An 18,893-nucleotide genomic window follows, 5' to 3' on the forward strand; every position below is an offset into this window, starting at 1 on the left:
TTAACCTTTAAGCGAGCAGCTGGGCTGATTTGTATACTGTGTACAGAAAGTCAAGGTTATACCACCAAAGATTTGAGTAAACAAGTACATATTTTGCAGTCAAGGAATCTCAGACTTAGGCGGAAGTAATGTACATATCCACTTCTCAAAGAAGCACTTCTTAAATTAAGTCACGCAGGATTATTTTTTGTGAATTATAAATGGTGAACAGTGCGCATTCTGTTAACAGTATGGAGGGATTGCGCTCAGGACTCCGTGTTTCAGTTCATGAACTACTTTTACTGTCCTCATTTCACATTCTGTTCTGACTGTCATCTTGTTCAAAGGAATTCACATGTCTGCTTCAGACTGCTCTGTCTCCAGCTAGATTTGAACAGAATTTCAAATGACCCCCACCTAGACCCTCTCATCTGTAAGTATGCTCAGGGACCAAAGGGTAGTTGAGAGCAGTGAGTGTTGTGCCATTTGACAGCACCTGTGTCATGGGACATGAGTTCCACGGGTGGGATGGGCTGGAATACCTCAAGGCAGAACATGACATGCTACTGGTCTTACCCCCATTTTCACTCTCACTCTCTCGCTGTACCAGCAGCCTCACATTTGATTATCAAGTCCACAGACAGCTCACAAATAACCATCACACTGCATCCCAGCTTTTCCTTTCTTTTCTCATGTTATCTGCTATTAGAGACACAGATCATCATGTGCCTTTGTTTCCAGTGTTGTTTCTGAATTTTAGCCTCAGCTCCTCTCAGATGAAATGTGGGACTTTGACACGATGCTTGATGGCTCAGAAGGGGTGGCTCTTGACAAGGTTTTGACATTCCTTCTCTCGGTGTGGTGAAGGGAGGGGGGTGGGGGGGCTGAGGTGCAGTTCAGATACCTCGAATTCCCCGAACAATGAAATGAGGCGGAGACAGTCCGATGACTCACAGGTGAGAGACGGAACCAGCAGATGAAGTGGTCTGACTGGTTTGTGCCCAGGATGGAAAGCGGGCGAGTGAGACCTTGAGCAGGTCAGAGAGATGTCACACATTTGCTGACCTGTCATCCATGGTGACACTACAGAATACACACTTAGGTAGATGCTACATACGTGTTTACTGGTGTGTGAACAGACCGAAAGGTAAAAAGCCCAGGTGTTAATAATTGACCAGGAAAGTTGCAACTCACCTCTCCGCCCTTTTATTTCTGGTGAAAAGGATCAGTGGTTTGCGTGGCATGTGTGGTATGACTGCAGTTGTTTATTCTGTCTCTGTGCGGTGTGGGAGGTGTGGTGGGGGCTGCTCTGTAAACTTCAGCAAAATAATGTGCTCAGCGCTTGCTCAGAAACTCCAGGGGTTGCTATTGACAACAGTAATTTGCAGGGATTGAGAGCAGGCACACATGCTCTGTATGCGGAGCAGGGATGATGAGTCATCACCGAGCTCTCGAGAGTTCTCATCACACTGGAGGCCAGTGACCTCCGTCCCTCGTTTCTGTATATACACTTGATGACGTTAGCTAACTGTCTTGACACATCTGTCTGTCTCACAGAGGCCTGAGGCCTGACAGAAAAGCTAAATTGTTTTTAGGTCTTTGGGAAATGAAGAGACTCACTCAGTCACATATGCTGTGAGAGAGGTAAATTGGTAACTGTCTAAAGGCTGCAGTTGCTTACTGAACCATCTAGAGACTGTCACTGCAATACCTTGTTCCTTTCTCTCCTCTCTGCCCCCATGTGACTGTGGGCCTGGCTATGATAGGAATGTTTTTCCTCCCTGAAGAGAAAAAGAAAGATGAAGCAATAATAAACACACAAACACACACACGCACATGCACGCCCTGCCAGCAGGAGTGGTGGAGCTTCCCTGACTGGCTGAGCTGGCTGTGCCACCGCCCGTTTTGTACCTGTTCAGTGTGGGAGACACCTGTCAGAGAGAAAGGACTTTCACTCCACACTGAGCACACATTCCACTGGTGAGTTCTTCATATCCCTCTCTGTCTTTCTCTATCTCTTGTATGTGCTACTGTGGTGCTGGAGAAGCAGGACCTGGTGTAAATCCATGTTTTTTTTCCTGTTAAGATGTGTATTTTTTTTTTACAAGGCATTGCTTACAGAGACTACTGTATGAGAGCCATGGCAAAAATAGTGTTAGCTGTTGTCAGCCTGTGTACCTGTGTGCTTGTGTGTGTGTGTGTGTGTATGCAGAAAATATATATGGGTTTGAAAATGCATTTGCATGTCTGTTGTACTCTTTTTCCTCTTATTCAAAAATACTGGTTCCTCCTCATGAATCCTTTGGAGTGCCCTGACTACACAATCAGTGTTTGTCTGTTTCTATTCCTTATCCCTGCTCTTATTTCCCCTCTGACTGCAACACCAGTCCCTGACTGTCAGTTATTTTGGCGTTCCTCTGTAAAGGATCCATGTGTGTCTCAGTGTTGATGCTGGTGCACTGGTTTGTATGATCAATAGCATGTAGTTGCTGAGCTGTTTCCTCTTTCCTCTTATTTGTACAGTCATGATTCTGTCCTCTCTGCAATTGTGCAAGACCAAATATGCTGGAATATCCAGTTATCACAGACGACATGTGGATTGTTGCTATTGTTTGGTGATGTTCAAACTGAAAATTTGTAGTTATTTGTGACTTAATATATGTGCCTGGCTTTCACCTGGCTTGTAGTATTTCTCAAGTACTCCTTCAGCTCAATGTTATTTTCTTTGGTGAAACTCAAGTTTGGGGAGAGATGGGTATTGATCATGTGTGTTGATTTAAGATGCTCGAATGGAAAGACTTTGCAAACAGTGTAAAACTGCTTTGGCTTTAATACCCAAGGTTGATTGGTGTATTACTGGTAAAGTAGTGATAATTGTTGACATATTGATTTAAATCTCAACTGTCATATCTAAACTGTGGCACATAAGATAAGAAGAATTGGTACATACCAAGCAGAAGCAAAGCAAACACATTTTGCTGGAGCAGACAGACTGCAAACAGGATTACTGCACAAGTCAGAGGGCAGACATTGTTAAGACATTACATGCAATATGAATGTCTGTGTTGTAAGAGTGGTCATCCTCAGGTTACCTTTTGTGGTGATTCAGCATTTCTACCACCTGCATTTCAGCAGATACTGTGCATTCTGGCATATCTCTACACAGCTGGTGCTTGATTTTGCATGACACAATCAAACAAATGATTTGACAGAAAGATATGAGCACATTGACCATTTTCACATTGCTTGTTGTGTATCAGTGAAATATGATTTAGATTTGAAAACTGGTAAAGTGTTAAGTTCTACATGTGTATTTTCTGGCTTACCTGGCATTTCAGGCTATATATTTCCTTGCATTACTTTTCCAAGTAAAAGACAGCAGGCATATACAGTTTATATGTTATATATTGTATGAGCACTGGTGTCTCTGCTCCTGGTTTCGACAGGGTATGTAATGTGACTTCAACTCCCAGTGCTGAGGGTGATTCACCTTTCATTCATTAACTATAATGAATTCTTGAAAACGTTTCTGAGCATTCCGAGCCACTGACTCCTGTAACACCTAAAGTATATATAAGTTAGAAGGATTTGGTTCTGTGTGTGTGTGCGTGTGTGTGTGTGTGTGTGTGTGTGAGATCCTTTGCATTCCTTGAGTTTTGCAGTCAGAATGTGGCAAGACAGGATGTGCTACGTAGCTTAGCAATGAGTTTCAGGAATGCCAAGTGCGAAACATGGGGGAGGCACTATTACTGTCTTGAAGGGGGTATAGACTCATAGAATCACCCATCCTCACAGTGCAAGGTAAATTCATGGAGCGATCATCACAATGCCTCAGATGACTTTGACATACTTCCTCACATCAATTGGCATCAACAACTTTTCTGTGAGAAAATGAATTCTCACAGAATCACGTATCATGTATTTTGTATCATGCACAAAACAATTCCTTGGATTGGTCACCTGAGCTCTGTCCACATGTCTGTCTCTTTCGCACAGGTTTGCCAGTAGAGGAAACTCGCACTGTGAGGGACAGCCTTTGACAATGTCAGCAGGTAGGTTTCAGGGCTGCTTTGAGTGGTATAGAGGTCAGTACTTGCGATGGTATCATAAAGTCCCTAAGCAGTCTGCTGAATTGTCTTAGCATGTCTCAGCAAAAGAGGTTATGACATTCACTCCATACAACCTTTACCTTTTCTGATGCAGATTGTATAGTTTATATATAATCCATTCATACACATGGGTAATGGAGCAATCCAGATAAGCCACCATACACCAGAGCAGAGGGTCGCGGTCTGTTTCAGAGCTACTGCCACACACCGCCTCACTAACTTTCAGAGAAGCTGGTTTGTCTCAAAGACTTCTTTTGATTAAGATTCTCACCACAGGAAGTAGTTGCATTGCATTAAAGGAATTTCTTTCAAGAATCCTGGCATATTACTTTCATGGTACCTTCCCACATTCTTCTCTCTCTCACAAACATTCCTCTCTGACACACAAAAGAAGTTGCCAGGTGCCATTCAGTACGTCGTTGGCAACAGAAACTGAATAACATTCAGAATACCGGTCCCATTGTTAGTCTGATTCCTCAAGAACGTGTGAAGAGATCTCCACCCTGCTCATTCCTTCAATTCAGAAAATGTTTTTAATTGCTAAATAATTGAGCTCATTAGTTAAATGAATGAATTTGTGTGACTGTTTTTGTAACGTATAGTATGTGTGCGTGTGTGTGTGTGTGTGTGTGTGTGTGTGTGTGTGTGTGCTTGTGAGTGTATGTGACTGTTTTTGTGATGTGTAGTGTGTGTGTGTGTGTGAGAAAAAGTGTTAATTCCTGCCAGTGTCTATATGGCCCATGTGTCAATCATCAGGCCTCTAGATGTTTGTATTAAGTTTATTATGTACTTTTGGGGATTTGAAGTGAAGCAAAGATTTTTTCAAAGAGAATAATCAGTGTCATACTGAATTGAGAACACTTTAAAGTTGTTGCTAGTATTCATGTTAGCACATCATCATCAAAGTAACTGATGCCAATTCAGTTTATGTCTTTTCATGAGGGTTAATTGTTAATTGTATTTAAGCATAATTGCACAGTGATAGGCTCTATGGTGATAACCAAACACAATTTTGTGAAATGCAAAGGTTTGCAATTTTCAAAGGTGAACAACACTCTATCTAATTAATATATTACAGTGTGTCAGTCTCTGATGTGTAATGTGTGTGTTCTAGTGTGTGTTGGATTGAGCTGGTGTTTGGTGTTTTTGTGTGTTTGTGGTGATACAGGTCAGTTTTGTGTGTTGATCCCTGTTGGTGTGTGTGCTTTGTGTCAGTGTGAGGTAGTGTGAGCTGGTGTGTTTTGGCATTTGTTAATTCATGTAGGTGATTGTTGGTAAGTGTTGGAATGTGTTTTTTGATGCTGTGTATTGCTGTATATTATGAGCTACCGTATGTTGATATGCGTTGATGTGTTGATATTTGTTGGTGTGAGGTAATGTGTGTTGATGTTTGTGCTCCAGTGTCTTTCTGCATGTCCTTGTAACATGCCATGTCTGTGTGTTATAGAGGGGGACAGACAGTCTGTTTTTCGGACCACAAAGGTTCGAACAACATTGAAGGGAGACAACAGCTGGATAAATCGGCGCTCTGAGCCAAATCCAGAGCCGGAGGAGAAACCATGGTAGAACAGGGGTCAGGGAAATGAAAGATGGGATGAACATATTATGTAAAGTTTAAAAAAATAGCAATCACTTTCAACATACATATGAGTTTAGCATTTAGCAGCAAGTATTTTTCTCACACTGTAGTCATTTGCATAATTGAATAATAGATATCTCTGTTCTGAATGAAAATCTGAGAAAGTGAAGTTAGTTTGTGGAGGAATATGGATGTCTACCAACATAGTGAGAAAATAACCTTTATGGCTGGTCCATGTAAACAACGTAGCTACTAAGAATTTTTTCAAATGAAGATTTTTTTAGATTGTATGGAGGGTAGTGAAATATGAGGCACATGGATCATATCTGAAACAGCTTTTAGATGTCAGTGACTGAAGATTTTATCCTTTTTATCCAATTCTGTATTGCTGCCTCCTCTTACATTTATCCTAGTGGGTTTATAAGCCTCATTGAAGTGTGTGCACATTCACTTCTGAGGTTTGACTCTTTGTCTACTGTCAGTGTGTCTTTGATATACAATTCCTATATGTTTCTCTCTTTTTCTCACTCTTTCTCTGTCTCTCTCTCTGTCTCAGGATGGCAGAGGTTCGAGCCACACGTATGAATGGCGCCTCAACAGAGACCAGCCCTGTGACCTCTCCCACTTCTCCTACCCCACCCTCACCGGCTGCTTCTAGGTAAAGGCACCAGGACACAGACAGATACTGTCATCCTGGAGAAAGAACAGTCACATTTTTAAAGGCCCTTCATTTAATAGCATAAATAACAGTCAAGATAAACAGAAAAATAAACAGAAATGGTAAACATGATTTCAAAGCAGTAAAAGAGATTGTCTTCATTAAATCCAGCCATATTACCACCAAAAGCCCTTCTTTAATATATCTCTTTTTTTGTCAACTTATTAAAAACAAATTCAAGATAAAGTCTGAGTAATTAAATATGAACAGAGCTGTCTTTGATCTCTCTCTCACTTTCTCAAGCAGACCCAGACCAGCATCTACAGGATACCTGATCAGGTAAGTCAGACTTCCATCAGTAAATGGCAGGTGGTGCTTAGACCAGCAAAATAAACTGACCACAAATAACCAGAGAGGTATATGTTGCTTTGTTTTAGAGGAGTTTTCACGAAGATGGACACCAATAAGCCGCCATCGCCGTCTACATCCAATGGTGTCAGGTGAGCTGCTACACAGAGGAATGCATGTGTTTGATGTTGAACATTGATGTCACAAATAGTGAATTGCATCTCTCAGACACCAGTTCTGCTTTCAATTTGAATATATCATGATCAGTAAAGGCTCCTGGATAGCTGAGAGGAGAAGAGAATGGAAGAGTCAAAGCTTTGAACGTCCAAAAAGTTGTTTTCATTATCTGTTAAAGCCGAAAGGCAGAGAACCATATGGCAGATCCTCTGCAGGGGTGTGGGAAATGTTTGGGGTAGCGTCACTCTCTCACATGGTGTTGGAAAACTGTGACCAGTTTGTTGTCATTATCAAATGAGGTTTGGCTTTCCCTTTCTCCACCCAGTGGTTCCCCCAGTGCCTTCACCCCTAAGAAGCCCAGTGACTCCTACAAGAGAATGTGAGTCATCTGTATTATTGTGTGTGGGTGTGTGTGTGTGTGTGTGTTTGTATTTTCAGTTGTGTGAATATGTGTTAGCTGTGACGTGTGATAGTGGCATGCCAGTGCTGTGTGTTTTCAGTTGTGTGCATGTGTCTCAGTCGTGACGTCTGCGTGTGTTTGTTTTTTTAGAGCCCCTCACTCTGTCCGACCAGCATCAGAAAGCTCTGCTCCGGCTGAGCCAACTCTGTCCCCTGAGGAATTCGACAAACGGTAAAACAAATGCTGGACATTGCCATCATACGGAGAGACAGCTGCTTGAGCGATCAAAGAAGAACGCTTGCATCAGTTAATGTGAATAAGACTGTTGAAAGACAGAATCCCACCGCCGTCTTATGAAGCACCACAGTGTTACCACAGAGAGACTTGGAAATATTAAAATAGTTTATTGTTTATTAGTGAACTGTGGCCAGATGTCACACTAACGTGTGTACACTGAATGCAGGTCACGCAGGATAAATTTATTTACTCGAGTCCCCCCGTCTTTGACAGGACCGAAGCAGCCAGCAGCATTCTCAGAGGTTCAGCAACACGACAGCGCTCCTATGTCCTCTCAGCAGCCAAGAAATATGAGTGAGTTCCTGGGTCTCTCAGTGTGTGTGTGTATGTGCGGATGCACATAGGTTTATACATGCATGTATGGGCCTCCACATGTGTGTGTGTGTGAGATCTTGCCTTTCCTAGTATCTGCTTTTGCCTGCTGTTTACAGGTATCTAAATCCACTTTCCATCAATGACTCCTAAACTGAATTTGACCCCTGTGCATTTCTAATTTTCAGGACCACAGAAAAATCAGAGAGCCCGCTGTCCCCCAGTTTCAAAGACACTCCATCATTCATTGCTACAAGGTGCAGTACTGGCCAATTTTTTATGCATGTGATTATTTAATGACATGATTACTCTCCTTGAGCCATTCATAAATGCAATGTTCTGCATTATAAATCACTGATTATAAAGGGCTAGGTATCAATCAAAATGTTTGGAACAAACTAACTTTGTGTGTATATATGTGTGTGACTGCACAGGGTGGTGATTAATGATGAGGATGACAGTGCCACTACTAAGGCTGCGAAGGAGGTCACACCTCATGTCCCCACCGCACAGGACAAAGCCCCTGTTTCCACGCAACGGTCCAGGTGAGCATTCCAAATGTCTGCTGACTCTGCTCTCTCTCCGTCTCTCTCTCTCCATCACTCCCACAACTCATTCCTCTCATTCCTCCTGCCTGTGCTCCCAGACTGATTTAGGCTTGGGGAAGTCTCTGTCAGTGTGTGACTATGTTCCTCAATTATATGGCTACTTGCTTGTGTTATACTCTGCCTCATTTGTAAGTTGCTTTGAATAAAAGTGTCTGCCAAATGAATAAATGTAAATGCAGATATGTTTCTGTCTTCCTTATGGTCACTGATCAATTTCTCTGTCACTCTTTCCTTTCTCTCCCCCATATTGTTTTTTGTTCTCTAAAACGGGTCTGTTTCGGTTCATCTCTCTGTTTCAGCGGCCCTGCAGCAGACATGCTGACAACCCTGTCGAACACGCTGACCTCTACCACCACCAGCACATCCAGGTACAACAAAAGCAGAAAATATTCAGTGAATGTCTCTCTGTTTGAGGAACCCAATAATCATTCTGTATCATTTCTCTCTCTGACAGTCCAGTGAAAACACAGAAGACTCCGGAGCCAAAGCCCCCTGTCCAAAGCAGGTAGTCTATGGTTGTATGTATGTTCCTGTCTTTAACTGAGCTGTGGGATGAACTTCTCCCATAAAGTGGACTCTGAAGTGGAATCTGAAATCTAACAGCCCAGCGTGTCCTTTAAACCAGTCATGACAATGGCAGAATTTGATGACATGGTCTTCATTCTCCCCTCTGTGCAGTCCTGTGGCTGAACCAACCCCAGAGCCCAGCAAAGACCTTGGGAATGATGACCTCCTCGCACTCACTGAGAGGTAGAGCAAGTTTTTTCTAACCAAGTTTGTGATTACTGAACGCTGCAGCTCATATTATGGACAATAGAGGGCACTTAAGGTCTGCTATACAACTGAGGTGACTTTGCCAGATGGGTTTTTTTGGGTTTAATATTTTATGTGTGATAATGCTGATGGGCACAGAGAGTATGGGAAGATGAAAAAATGTAGTTCTTATCAGAAATAATGTACATCTACAATGACAGAGCAAAGACATTCACACATGGAATTTATTCAATGGAACTCTACTTACTTTCTTCTTCACACCTTTCTCATGCTTGCTTCTATCGCTTTATTATCTCATTCATGTTCAACTCCTCTCTCTCTCTCTCTCTCTCTCTCTCCCTCCCTATCTTTCAGTCCTGAGGCCTTGGTGGATCCTTTCCCCAGTAGTACAGACTCCCCGAGTCAGGACCTCCTCACTGGCTCAGACAGGTAGGACACTGATAAATGTCCCACCTTTACCCATGGCAATCTTGTAATGCTGAAATAATGCTGTAAAGATGTAGCTGGCCGTACAAATGATAGCTGCCGCTAGCCGCCCAAACTTGAAATGTCACGGGACGCGAACCCATGCGCATTCAGTAAACCAGCAGCCATACTGGCATGTGGCTGAAAGTGTCTTTGGCTCTTGCTGTTGATCTGAACAGCCCATTGGACCACAAGACGGAGGGCACATTGGACGAGCTAGCTGATGATGTCATCCCGATCGACACTGGTGTAGACAGGTGAGCGAGAGAGAGAGAGAGAGAGAGAGTGAGGGCTCTTTTCTTTATTGACTCAAAAGTTTCCAGTATGTTACTCTTTTTCCTGACCGCTCCTCTTCCTCTCTCTCACCTCTTTGTTCGTCTATCAGCCTCAGCTCGGATCGATCTTGGAGAGGTGCCAGTCAGTTACCCACAGATGAAAAGCTGGCACGCACACCAAGGTACAGAGTGAACTATGTTCTTACTCATTTTCAAAACTTTACTTGAGCTTTATGTAGGCTTTATTGTCACCTTCTTGTTGTTTCATTCAGTTCCACACCATCTACAATCACAGCCCTATGATTTATGAGCAAAATCATGTAGCTTCTTGGTCAGGTCACTGTTATAAAAGACAAGATGTTCTCAGTTGACTGAACTGGGTAAATTAATACAAAAAATCTCGTACAGGGTAGCATGCAGTCCTGCTTCCTCAGTGCCATTTTTCACAAAATGGCCTCCTTTCACTCTTAAAACAAATGTGTCCTATCCCATTTGTATTAAATGAGTATTATGAACACTAGAGGGCAGTAAAGGTCCACTCTGTAACAGAGATGACTCCATAAATGGTGCATTGATACAGATGGCCACAGCAAGATTTCCTGGGAAAATTTCACTCTCTTCTAAATTAACGTACCTCCAAAATGACAGGGAAAACAAATTTACATATGAAAATTATTCAGAGGAACTTTCTCTGCATGTCCTTCACCCCTTACTTGTCACATCTTCCTCTTGTTCACTTACATCTCTCTGTGGTTTCATTCATGTTCAACTCGTCCCTCTATCCCTGTCTCAGCCCTGAAGCCCCAGTGGATCCTCTCCCCAGTGGGACAGACTTCCTGAGTCAGGATCTCCTTACTGGGCCTGAAAGGTAGGACACTGTTTAACAGCCAGACACCGACCAGTGAATCAGTCTCCCAGCTCTACCCACAACAGGCTCAACATGCTGGAGTATGCATGTGTATTATATGTAGAATTATGTGTTGAAAGCCATTGTTACATTACATTAGCAGATGGTCTTATCCAGAGCGACTTACACAGGTTACATTTTTTGCATGTTATCCATTTATACAGCTGGATATTTACTGAGGCAATTGTGGTTTAAGTACCTTGCCCAAGGGTACAGCAGGTGTACCCAAGGGTACCTTACTACTATGCTACACTGCCCATTGTTATCTCAGATATCTCAGTTATCTGAGACCTGGGTCTTAAGCGCAATGAGCTGATGGTGGGAATCAGTTACAGTCTGCCATTAACTGACACTTGGGAAGATGAAAGGAAGTGTTGTCCCTTTTTTTTGATCTGTGAAGGTTGTAAAAAGCATTCTGATTTGATAAGCGTTTGAATGTCATGTTTTACATTGTCCAAAATGTAAAAGTGATAAAGAAATGCATTTTGAAGACGATCCTCCTGTTGACCTCTCCTTGTCTTCAGTGAGGCAGAGCAGAAGACGACTTCGGATGACCCGAGCAGCACGCAGTCTGTCACCACATCAATCACCAAAACCAGGTGCCATAGCCACGCTGCACTAAGAAACCAATATATTGCTTAAACATGGCTTTCATCTGCTTCTCTTACCCATTTTACAATTACTGTCAAAAACTAACAATATCATTCTGTGCTTCAGCTTGATTGACACATTTGATCCCATTCCAAAGACTAAGACTGAGACTCCCAAGAGGTATTATCGTTTTAAAATACAGTTGTAATTACTATGATCATTTGTTAATTCAAATGACATATGCATCTCATTATGAACATAATCTCTTAGCTCTTCAGATCTTATCTCCCTATTGGAGTCGGACAAGCCCAAAACCACCGAGATCAGGTGAGATCCCAATCACACACACACACACACACACACACACACACACACACACACACACTCAACACAGACAGATTCTGTTTGATTTCCTCTACAGCAGCTTTCAGCATTCTGATTACTGAAGCATTCAACTGAATTCAAATATTTGCATGTTAAATAACATTGTGCTTCCAAAGCACCATTGTATCATTAACTTCAGCAACACTGAACAAGTAAAAAGAAGCAATAATATTCTTTAGCGACTGCAGCCATATTCGCAAGTGCCATGGCGGTACTTAAAAGTGCCATTTTGAATAAGCAGCATCTTTTTCGTTCAGCGCCATGGACCTGCTGGACTCCTTTCCAGAGGAAACCACAAAGAGGTATTGTCATAATGATGATTATAATCATTTTTATGGAAATCTTGACTGTGATAATTATCATAATAACCATAATAATGACAATAATCTCCCAGCTCCACAGAGCCTCTGTCTCCACTGAGTAATGGAGAGGTGAATGCCAGCTCCAAATCCAGGTGAGAACACATCCTCTGTGACAATCCCTGCAGTTCTGTGGACCAAACTGTGTGATGACAGTGCAGTACCTTGCACGCAGCAAGTGCTGTGAACTGATTTAAATCTTCAGTGAAAAACAACCATTTTAAAAAAGGCTGGAACCACATTCTGTTATCACTGCTAAAACCTGAATAGATTCATTCGTAATATCTCCCCGGTGTGTTTGTGTTTTTTGCGTGCATGTTTGTGTGTTATGTATGTATGTGTGGACGTGAATGTGTGTGTGTGTGTTCACAGGGAGGATAGTGTATCAGACGATGCTCTCGATGCCCTTGCTGATGATGTCATTCCCTTCAATACAGATGCTAAGAGGTACATGAATGGCTCAAACATAATGCAAAGAGCATATTTTCTCTTGATATGATGTATACTGTTCAGTCTAACTCTCCTATTTTCTCCCTTTCTCTCTACTTCAGCCTCAGTACTGATGAGCTGTCTGAGAGCAAACTCAAGGATACTCCCAGCACAGAACAGGGGTAATGTAGATACACTGAGGAATACAGAGTCACACACACAAACACTCACATATGCAGATGCACACACATATACAGTATATGTACAAACACACATGTACACAGACATACAAAGAGATACAGATTCACAAATACATAGAGATACAGATTCACACATACAGATATATGCATTCACCAAGACACAAACACACGGGCCCGCAGATACAAACACGCAAACACACGTACACGCATGCACACTGCCCTGCACTGTTCAAAGCATGGTTAAAGTTCATCCATATGGCTGCAGTGGCAACATCATACCCTTTGGGTGTTTCAGGCATGAGGAGCCCGAGGAGGAAGAAGAAGATGATGCCGAAGATGACCGGCAGACCATCACAGTCACATTTGAGAGGAAGTAAGTCACGGCCCTTACAAACAGCTCACCGCAAAGAGCACAACACTTCACTGGATGAAGACAGCATCAGCACATCCCCTCCCTTACAACACAGCGTGTGCTGTATCTGTCAGATTAAGGTCTAGAGTTCACCCACTGCAATCCGGCAAGTCTCTTGTAGCAGCCTGTAATAGTTTTATAACTTGACTGTAGTCATTCCCTTGGACTCAACCTTGCTACCATACTTCACATTCTATCATTGTAATGAGGCAGATAAAAACAATGTTGTCTCTAATTTCGTTTTAATTAATTAACCTGGTTTCTCAGATCCTCAGAAAACGACTCGCCCTGGGACAGGTGGACAACACCCACCATAAACTTACAAGAAACTGAGACTGTGGAGGAGAGGTGTGTCTCACTGACAATGGTTTTGTCATTCGCCCTCAGTTTTGACGCAGGGTTTTGACACCTGAGAAGAGCCTTTTATGGCCTTTCAAAGCAAAAGCCCAAAGGCCATATTGACCAAATATCTGCAGTGGACTGCACAGAGAGAGTGCGGCTATGTGATCTGAACCTGAAGAATCATACTACTGAATGGCTGTAGCTGGTTCATCTCAGCGCATGCTGGTTTTTATCCCATCTGCATAAATTACACACTTTAATGCTGGTAATAATAATGAGTGTGCCAGTTCACTGATAATGAGCCAGTAAAATGATAATGAGCTTCATCTCGGAATGAGAGGGATTAATGAGGAAAGAAACACAAGCCTGTTGCCAAAATAGCTTGATCATTACAGCCCAAGCTTTATCAGCATTTATTAAGAAGTGTTGATATCCATCATTTCAAGGCTATACTGTACATACACACAGTGGTAACATGAATGCTGTCTTTCCCACGACCCTGATGTACAGGCCATCACTACCATCACGACCGTTCTGTGAGCGCCCATTCCTGTCTGAATTATTCATCTACCAGATGGTTACGAAGTGTTGAACATTGGGACAACAATGCTGGGCTGTCAATGTTAGGAGCCATTTCTCTGCAGCAAACGATCAAGTATATGATTGGGGTATCAATAAGAAAATACTACCCCTTATGTTAGGATACTGCAGCCCAAAGACATGAAATCAGCGAATGGGACACACTCACAGCGATAAAGGGTTAATTCCAGTATACATACATTAAGAGGTGATTATCTAGGGCAGTGACGTGAGGTTACACCTCTCCCATGGTAATATTAGGAGACTTAATTCAATACGAGCTCACTCCCACATTCTCAGAAACACATCAGCAGGTGTGGACTGAGGGAGACAGAGGGAGTAGAAAGAGGGAAAGAGTAAATTGATTTAATCAACTAGTTTAGATGAAGAGGGGGCAAACCCCCATCTCTGAAAATGGATGGATTCAGGCAGAGATTTCAGTTTACCTATGAATGCTGCTGTGGGTCATCTGTGTCCAAGATGATGGTACAATATCACCCTTTTCTCTACAGAGAAACAGAGACAAAGAGCACACCACCATCTTCCATTGAGAGGTGAGTTACTTTTCTTCAGTGCCTGAGGTAGCAGTGCTATGAATTTATTGATTTGCCTTTGCCTTTTCACTGCTATCATTTTCACAAATAAGTACACACACGCACGCACACATGCACATACACACAGCCTGCAATAAGCACACACGGTGTAGTTTTAACATGTCATCTAATAGGCTGCAGGCAAGATTGTTAAGGGTGTTTTGCATTGTCACCATATGACTGGGGACAATCCATCCATCCTGTCTCCCACACTGACACAGATGTGGTTTGGCAGCGGTGAACAACTGCAGGATCTGCGTAAATGCAGTTTCTTGGTCTGCATTGACAGAGTAGGAATAATAATGACTATGGCTATGGCTTTTGAAAGCACTCCTGCCCTGCAGGAGGAACTGGTCAAACCTGTCAACTAGAGGGGTCCATTATCCCCGACCTCAAGTAGGTACACTGTTTGTTAGGGATTTAGGTCGAGTGTGTGAGAGCACAGCTGCATGACTTCAGCACAAAACCTCTCAGGTTTCTGCTTTATTGTATGGACTCCTGTATTAAGTCGCACACTTATAGCTGATGTGTTCTTGTTTTAGCGCACCCCCTATTCATTGCGCACAGATGTAGTGTTGTAATGCTTTCTCAGCTCTGTTCTATTGTCTCCTTCCTCTCTGCTTTCTCTCATATCTCCTCTCAGCAAAAAGAATTTTCACATAGTATTCCTGTGAATATAGGAACAGAGAATCACATAAGAAATCAAAAAAATAATACTGTATGTCTATTGCTGGCTGTGATGGTGGAGTGCTGTGATAACCTTGCTATAATGTTATGTAAGAGCAATGTGGTGAGAATAGTATCTGATAGCTGGAATGATTGTTACACTTTTGTGAGCCTCCTCACTTGGCTTTTCGATACTTGGCTTAACGCTAAATTCTCAAGCTTGCCTCAGTATGTTGTGACACAATGATGTAACAATGTTCTGTTTTATCTCCAAGCTATGAAACTCACTCCAAGGCCTTGGAAAGTGCCAGCCAAGAGGTCAGCGCACCAGACTCACCAGAATCCAAAAAGTGAGTGGGGGATATTGGAGGGCTGGGAAGATATGGGGTTGCTGACCCTTGACCTGTGGTTCATCTACTCTGTTCTGGGTGGCAGTGTAGTGCAGTGGTGAAAGAGCTGGTCTTTTAGCCATGGAGTTGTTTAAATCTCAGAGGGAGGGCCACTGCTGTTAAAGCTCTGAAAATGGTACTTGACCTGAATTGCTGCTGTAAATATGATGGTGAAAATATAAATATGTAAAACATAGGATATGTAAATAGCTTTGGGAAAGTGTCTGCTTCCTAAATAACAGTTTTAAAACAACAACCATAATAATGATAATAATGTATGCCCATGGTGTTCAGTCTCACAGTTCTCACTTGTTCTCTCTCCCAGGGGTTTTGTGTATGTTAAGGAGTACATCAACTCCACAGAGCTGGCCAAACACAACACAACTGTTGGCCATGATGGAGGGTAAAAATCTGAAAATCTGCATTTGCATATGTTGTTATCACACAATAGCCTCTACAAGCATTAAATGTTGTTAGAATGTTATAGGTGTTTGCTTGATTTTAGGTTCTGTAATATGCTTTCTAAGAGAGTTGAAATATATGCAATGTTGTCATATCTGAATAGTCCTTTAATATGCAGTGTGCTTTTGTAGAATAGCAGCATAACAGTGGCTCAGTAAAGTAAACACGCCCCTGGCTAGAAATGCTCTATATGAAATTAAAAAATAAACAAATCTCTGACAGTCCTGGGAGCTAACATGTCAGATTTAAGATCAGTGGATCCTAACAATCTGGAAGATGAATTTGCTGCATTTGCATTTTGTTATAAGATTGGCGTCCCATCATCCACTTATTGATGTTAAACTGCCTTCTTGCACTCCTGCCTGGTCTGCAGCTAGGTAGCAGGTAACCTGAGAGACTAAGGTGAATAAAAGTAAATGACGCTAACATTTACTCTCTCCTTCCAGAGCTGACTATGTGTCCTCAAGCTCCACCAGCTACTCCTACAGCAGCCCTTCTTCCATTTCCAGGTGAGAGTCCTGGACAAACCACCTGATGGGGCAATAAATACAACACCTCTGTTTTCAGACGTGGCTGTTTAGGCGCTTCAAATACCCTAAGCCTGAAAGGAAAAAATTTAGCCGGAGCAGAGGACACAGACAATCATTTAAGGAGCAATTTCAGCAAAGCGGTTACAGCCTTTGTGAAAACTGAAACTTAGAACCCCTGTAGACTATGCACTGATAGATGATGATTGATCTTGAATGATGCTTGCTGCTTGAATTGGTCCATATAGCCCTCTTATGTAAGACACATTTTAGCAGAAATGAAGATGCCTGCTGTGTGTACCACCAGGTTTTTACTGATGTGGATAAAGATGTCCAGGCTATTTAGTGACTGTCCCTCTCTCCCTTTGTCTACTAGGGGAGCCTCGAGTAACTGCACATACTGTGGCGAGCATGTTGGGAGTGAGGGAAAAATCACCATTGAAGACCTAAACATCTACTGTCACCCTGGCTGCTTCAAGGTACAGTGCTGCTTTGACACCAACACAGACCCCGTGTCTTACCCACCCAGCTGAGCTGCAGCTGATATTACACCTCATTTTCTTCCATCCATGTTTACTGTAATGTGCTGTTATTCTGTAATGGGTGTGTGCATGTATGTCTGTGCATGAGTTAAACACTATGTCTACTGTGTGTGGCTTCACATTTATTTAGCAGTTAAGTTATAGCACTTTTCTATTGGCATATGTGGTCATAATGCTGCAGGGTTTGATTGATTTTGAGATACTGTAACCTTTCGGTCATTTTTTTGAAAGTGTTGTTGCACTGTGTGATTGATTTCAGATGTCAGTTTGTTACCGATACTGTTAGCGTTACACTCCTATGGCGTTGTTTTGCTGCAGTGTGGGGTGTGCAGCAGGCCCATGGGAGACCTGCTGTACAACATGTTCCTGCATGGCGGAGTTGTCCACTGTGAAAGCTGCTACTCCAATGTCCTCTAGGTAAGACAGACAGGGGGCAGTGTGGAGCATATCGACAATCACAGACTCTTCTCTCCTGTCACTAACTGAGGAGATACAGAAGTGGAACTGTTCCCTCTTCCCTGCAGAGAAACAAGCCTCATTATCTGCCACTGCAGATAAAGCCACTGGCTTTGCAGTTGACCCAGTTGTGCTGGAGATGCTAGTCTATTATAACCCATTACTCTGCACAAACAAGTTTCCACTATGTGATGTGGTTTTCGAGTTTCTTAAAACATCTGCAGAGTAAACCTCTTCTCTTCATAGTTCTTTATTTCTTGCATAGCTTTGTTCAGTATTTGAACCTCAGAATTAGGTCATGACAAAATGTATTACGCTAACAGTGCTCTTCTTCCCCACAGCATCTACAGCAAGGAAGAAAATGCCACTGATGGACAAGGATATGACTTTTACTACTCTCAAAGCTGAAATTTATTATCCTTTATTATCCTATACTACATATTCTGTAATACAATATCAGCATTTATACTTGTCTGTGCCATTATAATCTGAAACAGCTATAAAAATGTGAATATTACACTAGGAATGGAGTCACTGTAGCAGGTAATCTATAGTCTGGAGTTCAGAAGAACTGATGTCCAAGACCTGTGTTCCTGAATATGATTGTATTTCAAACCACATTTTCCTATAAATGTTTTTTCTGATCTGCAACATTCCCTTTTACTACATATGTCAGCTTTAAAAATAGTCTGCATCTAATAGGGTTAGTGGCACGCAAACATAGTTTGTTATTATCAAATGTTTGGAGCAAAACCAAAACTTTATGAACCTATGACAAATTGTAATTATATACTGAGAAGGAAATGGTCTGTTTTGGTGTTTGGTCAATGAAGATGTCATGATTTTCATAATATGAAAGCTGGAATATGAATGCAATAATGAAACAGAGTACAATTATGAGCGAGGGACCACATGCAATACTTTGTTCTTTCCCTGTACTGCCAAAGAGCAAGGTTTGTGTTAATAAACTATTCTGCACAGATTGCTTACTTTATTTTCTTTTATTATCATTTTACTTTATAAAACAGTAAAATAAGCCAGTTTAATATAAACATAGTATGAATACGCATACAT

At 42.1% G+C, this 18,893-nt stretch overlaps 1 protein-coding gene across 1 annotated transcript; it reads left to right on the plus strand.

The window, feature by feature from the left end:
- Positions 1-1,751: 1,751 nt before the first annotated feature.
- Positions 1,752-18,795, plus strand: znf185 (zinc finger protein 185 with LIM domain). Its single transcript, XM_036547574.1, has 34 exons — positions 1,752-1,959; positions 3,976-4,031; positions 5,536-5,650; positions 6,224-6,325; positions 6,632-6,664; positions 6,763-6,825; positions 7,176-7,229; positions 7,401-7,481; positions 7,761-7,841; positions 8,048-8,116; positions 8,294-8,404; positions 8,767-8,835; positions 8,922-8,972; positions 9,146-9,217; positions 9,596-9,670; positions 9,886-9,963; positions 10,092-10,163; positions 10,775-10,849; positions 11,413-11,487; positions 11,606-11,659; positions 11,750-11,806; positions 12,121-12,165; positions 12,258-12,317; positions 12,595-12,669; positions 12,774-12,833; positions 13,147-13,224; positions 13,531-13,611; positions 14,697-14,738; positions 15,719-15,793; positions 16,158-16,235; positions 16,741-16,803; positions 17,198-17,300; positions 17,682-17,780; positions 18,161-18,795. Exons 2-33 carry the CDS (start codon positions 4,022-4,024, stop codon positions 17,778-17,780), a joined length of 2,256 nt encoding a protein of 751 aa, XP_036403467.1. The 5' UTR covers positions 1,752-1,959; positions 3,976-4,021; the 3' UTR covers positions 18,161-18,795.
- The last annotated feature ends 98 nt before the right edge of the window (positions 18,796-18,893 follow it).

Source organism: Megalops cyprinoides, chromosome 16 (assembly GCF_013368585.1).
Source record: "Megalops cyprinoides isolate fMegCyp1 chromosome 16, fMegCyp1.pri, whole genome shotgun sequence".
Taxonomy (NCBI): domain Eukaryota; kingdom Metazoa; phylum Chordata; class Actinopteri; order Elopiformes; family Megalopidae; genus Megalops; species Megalops cyprinoides.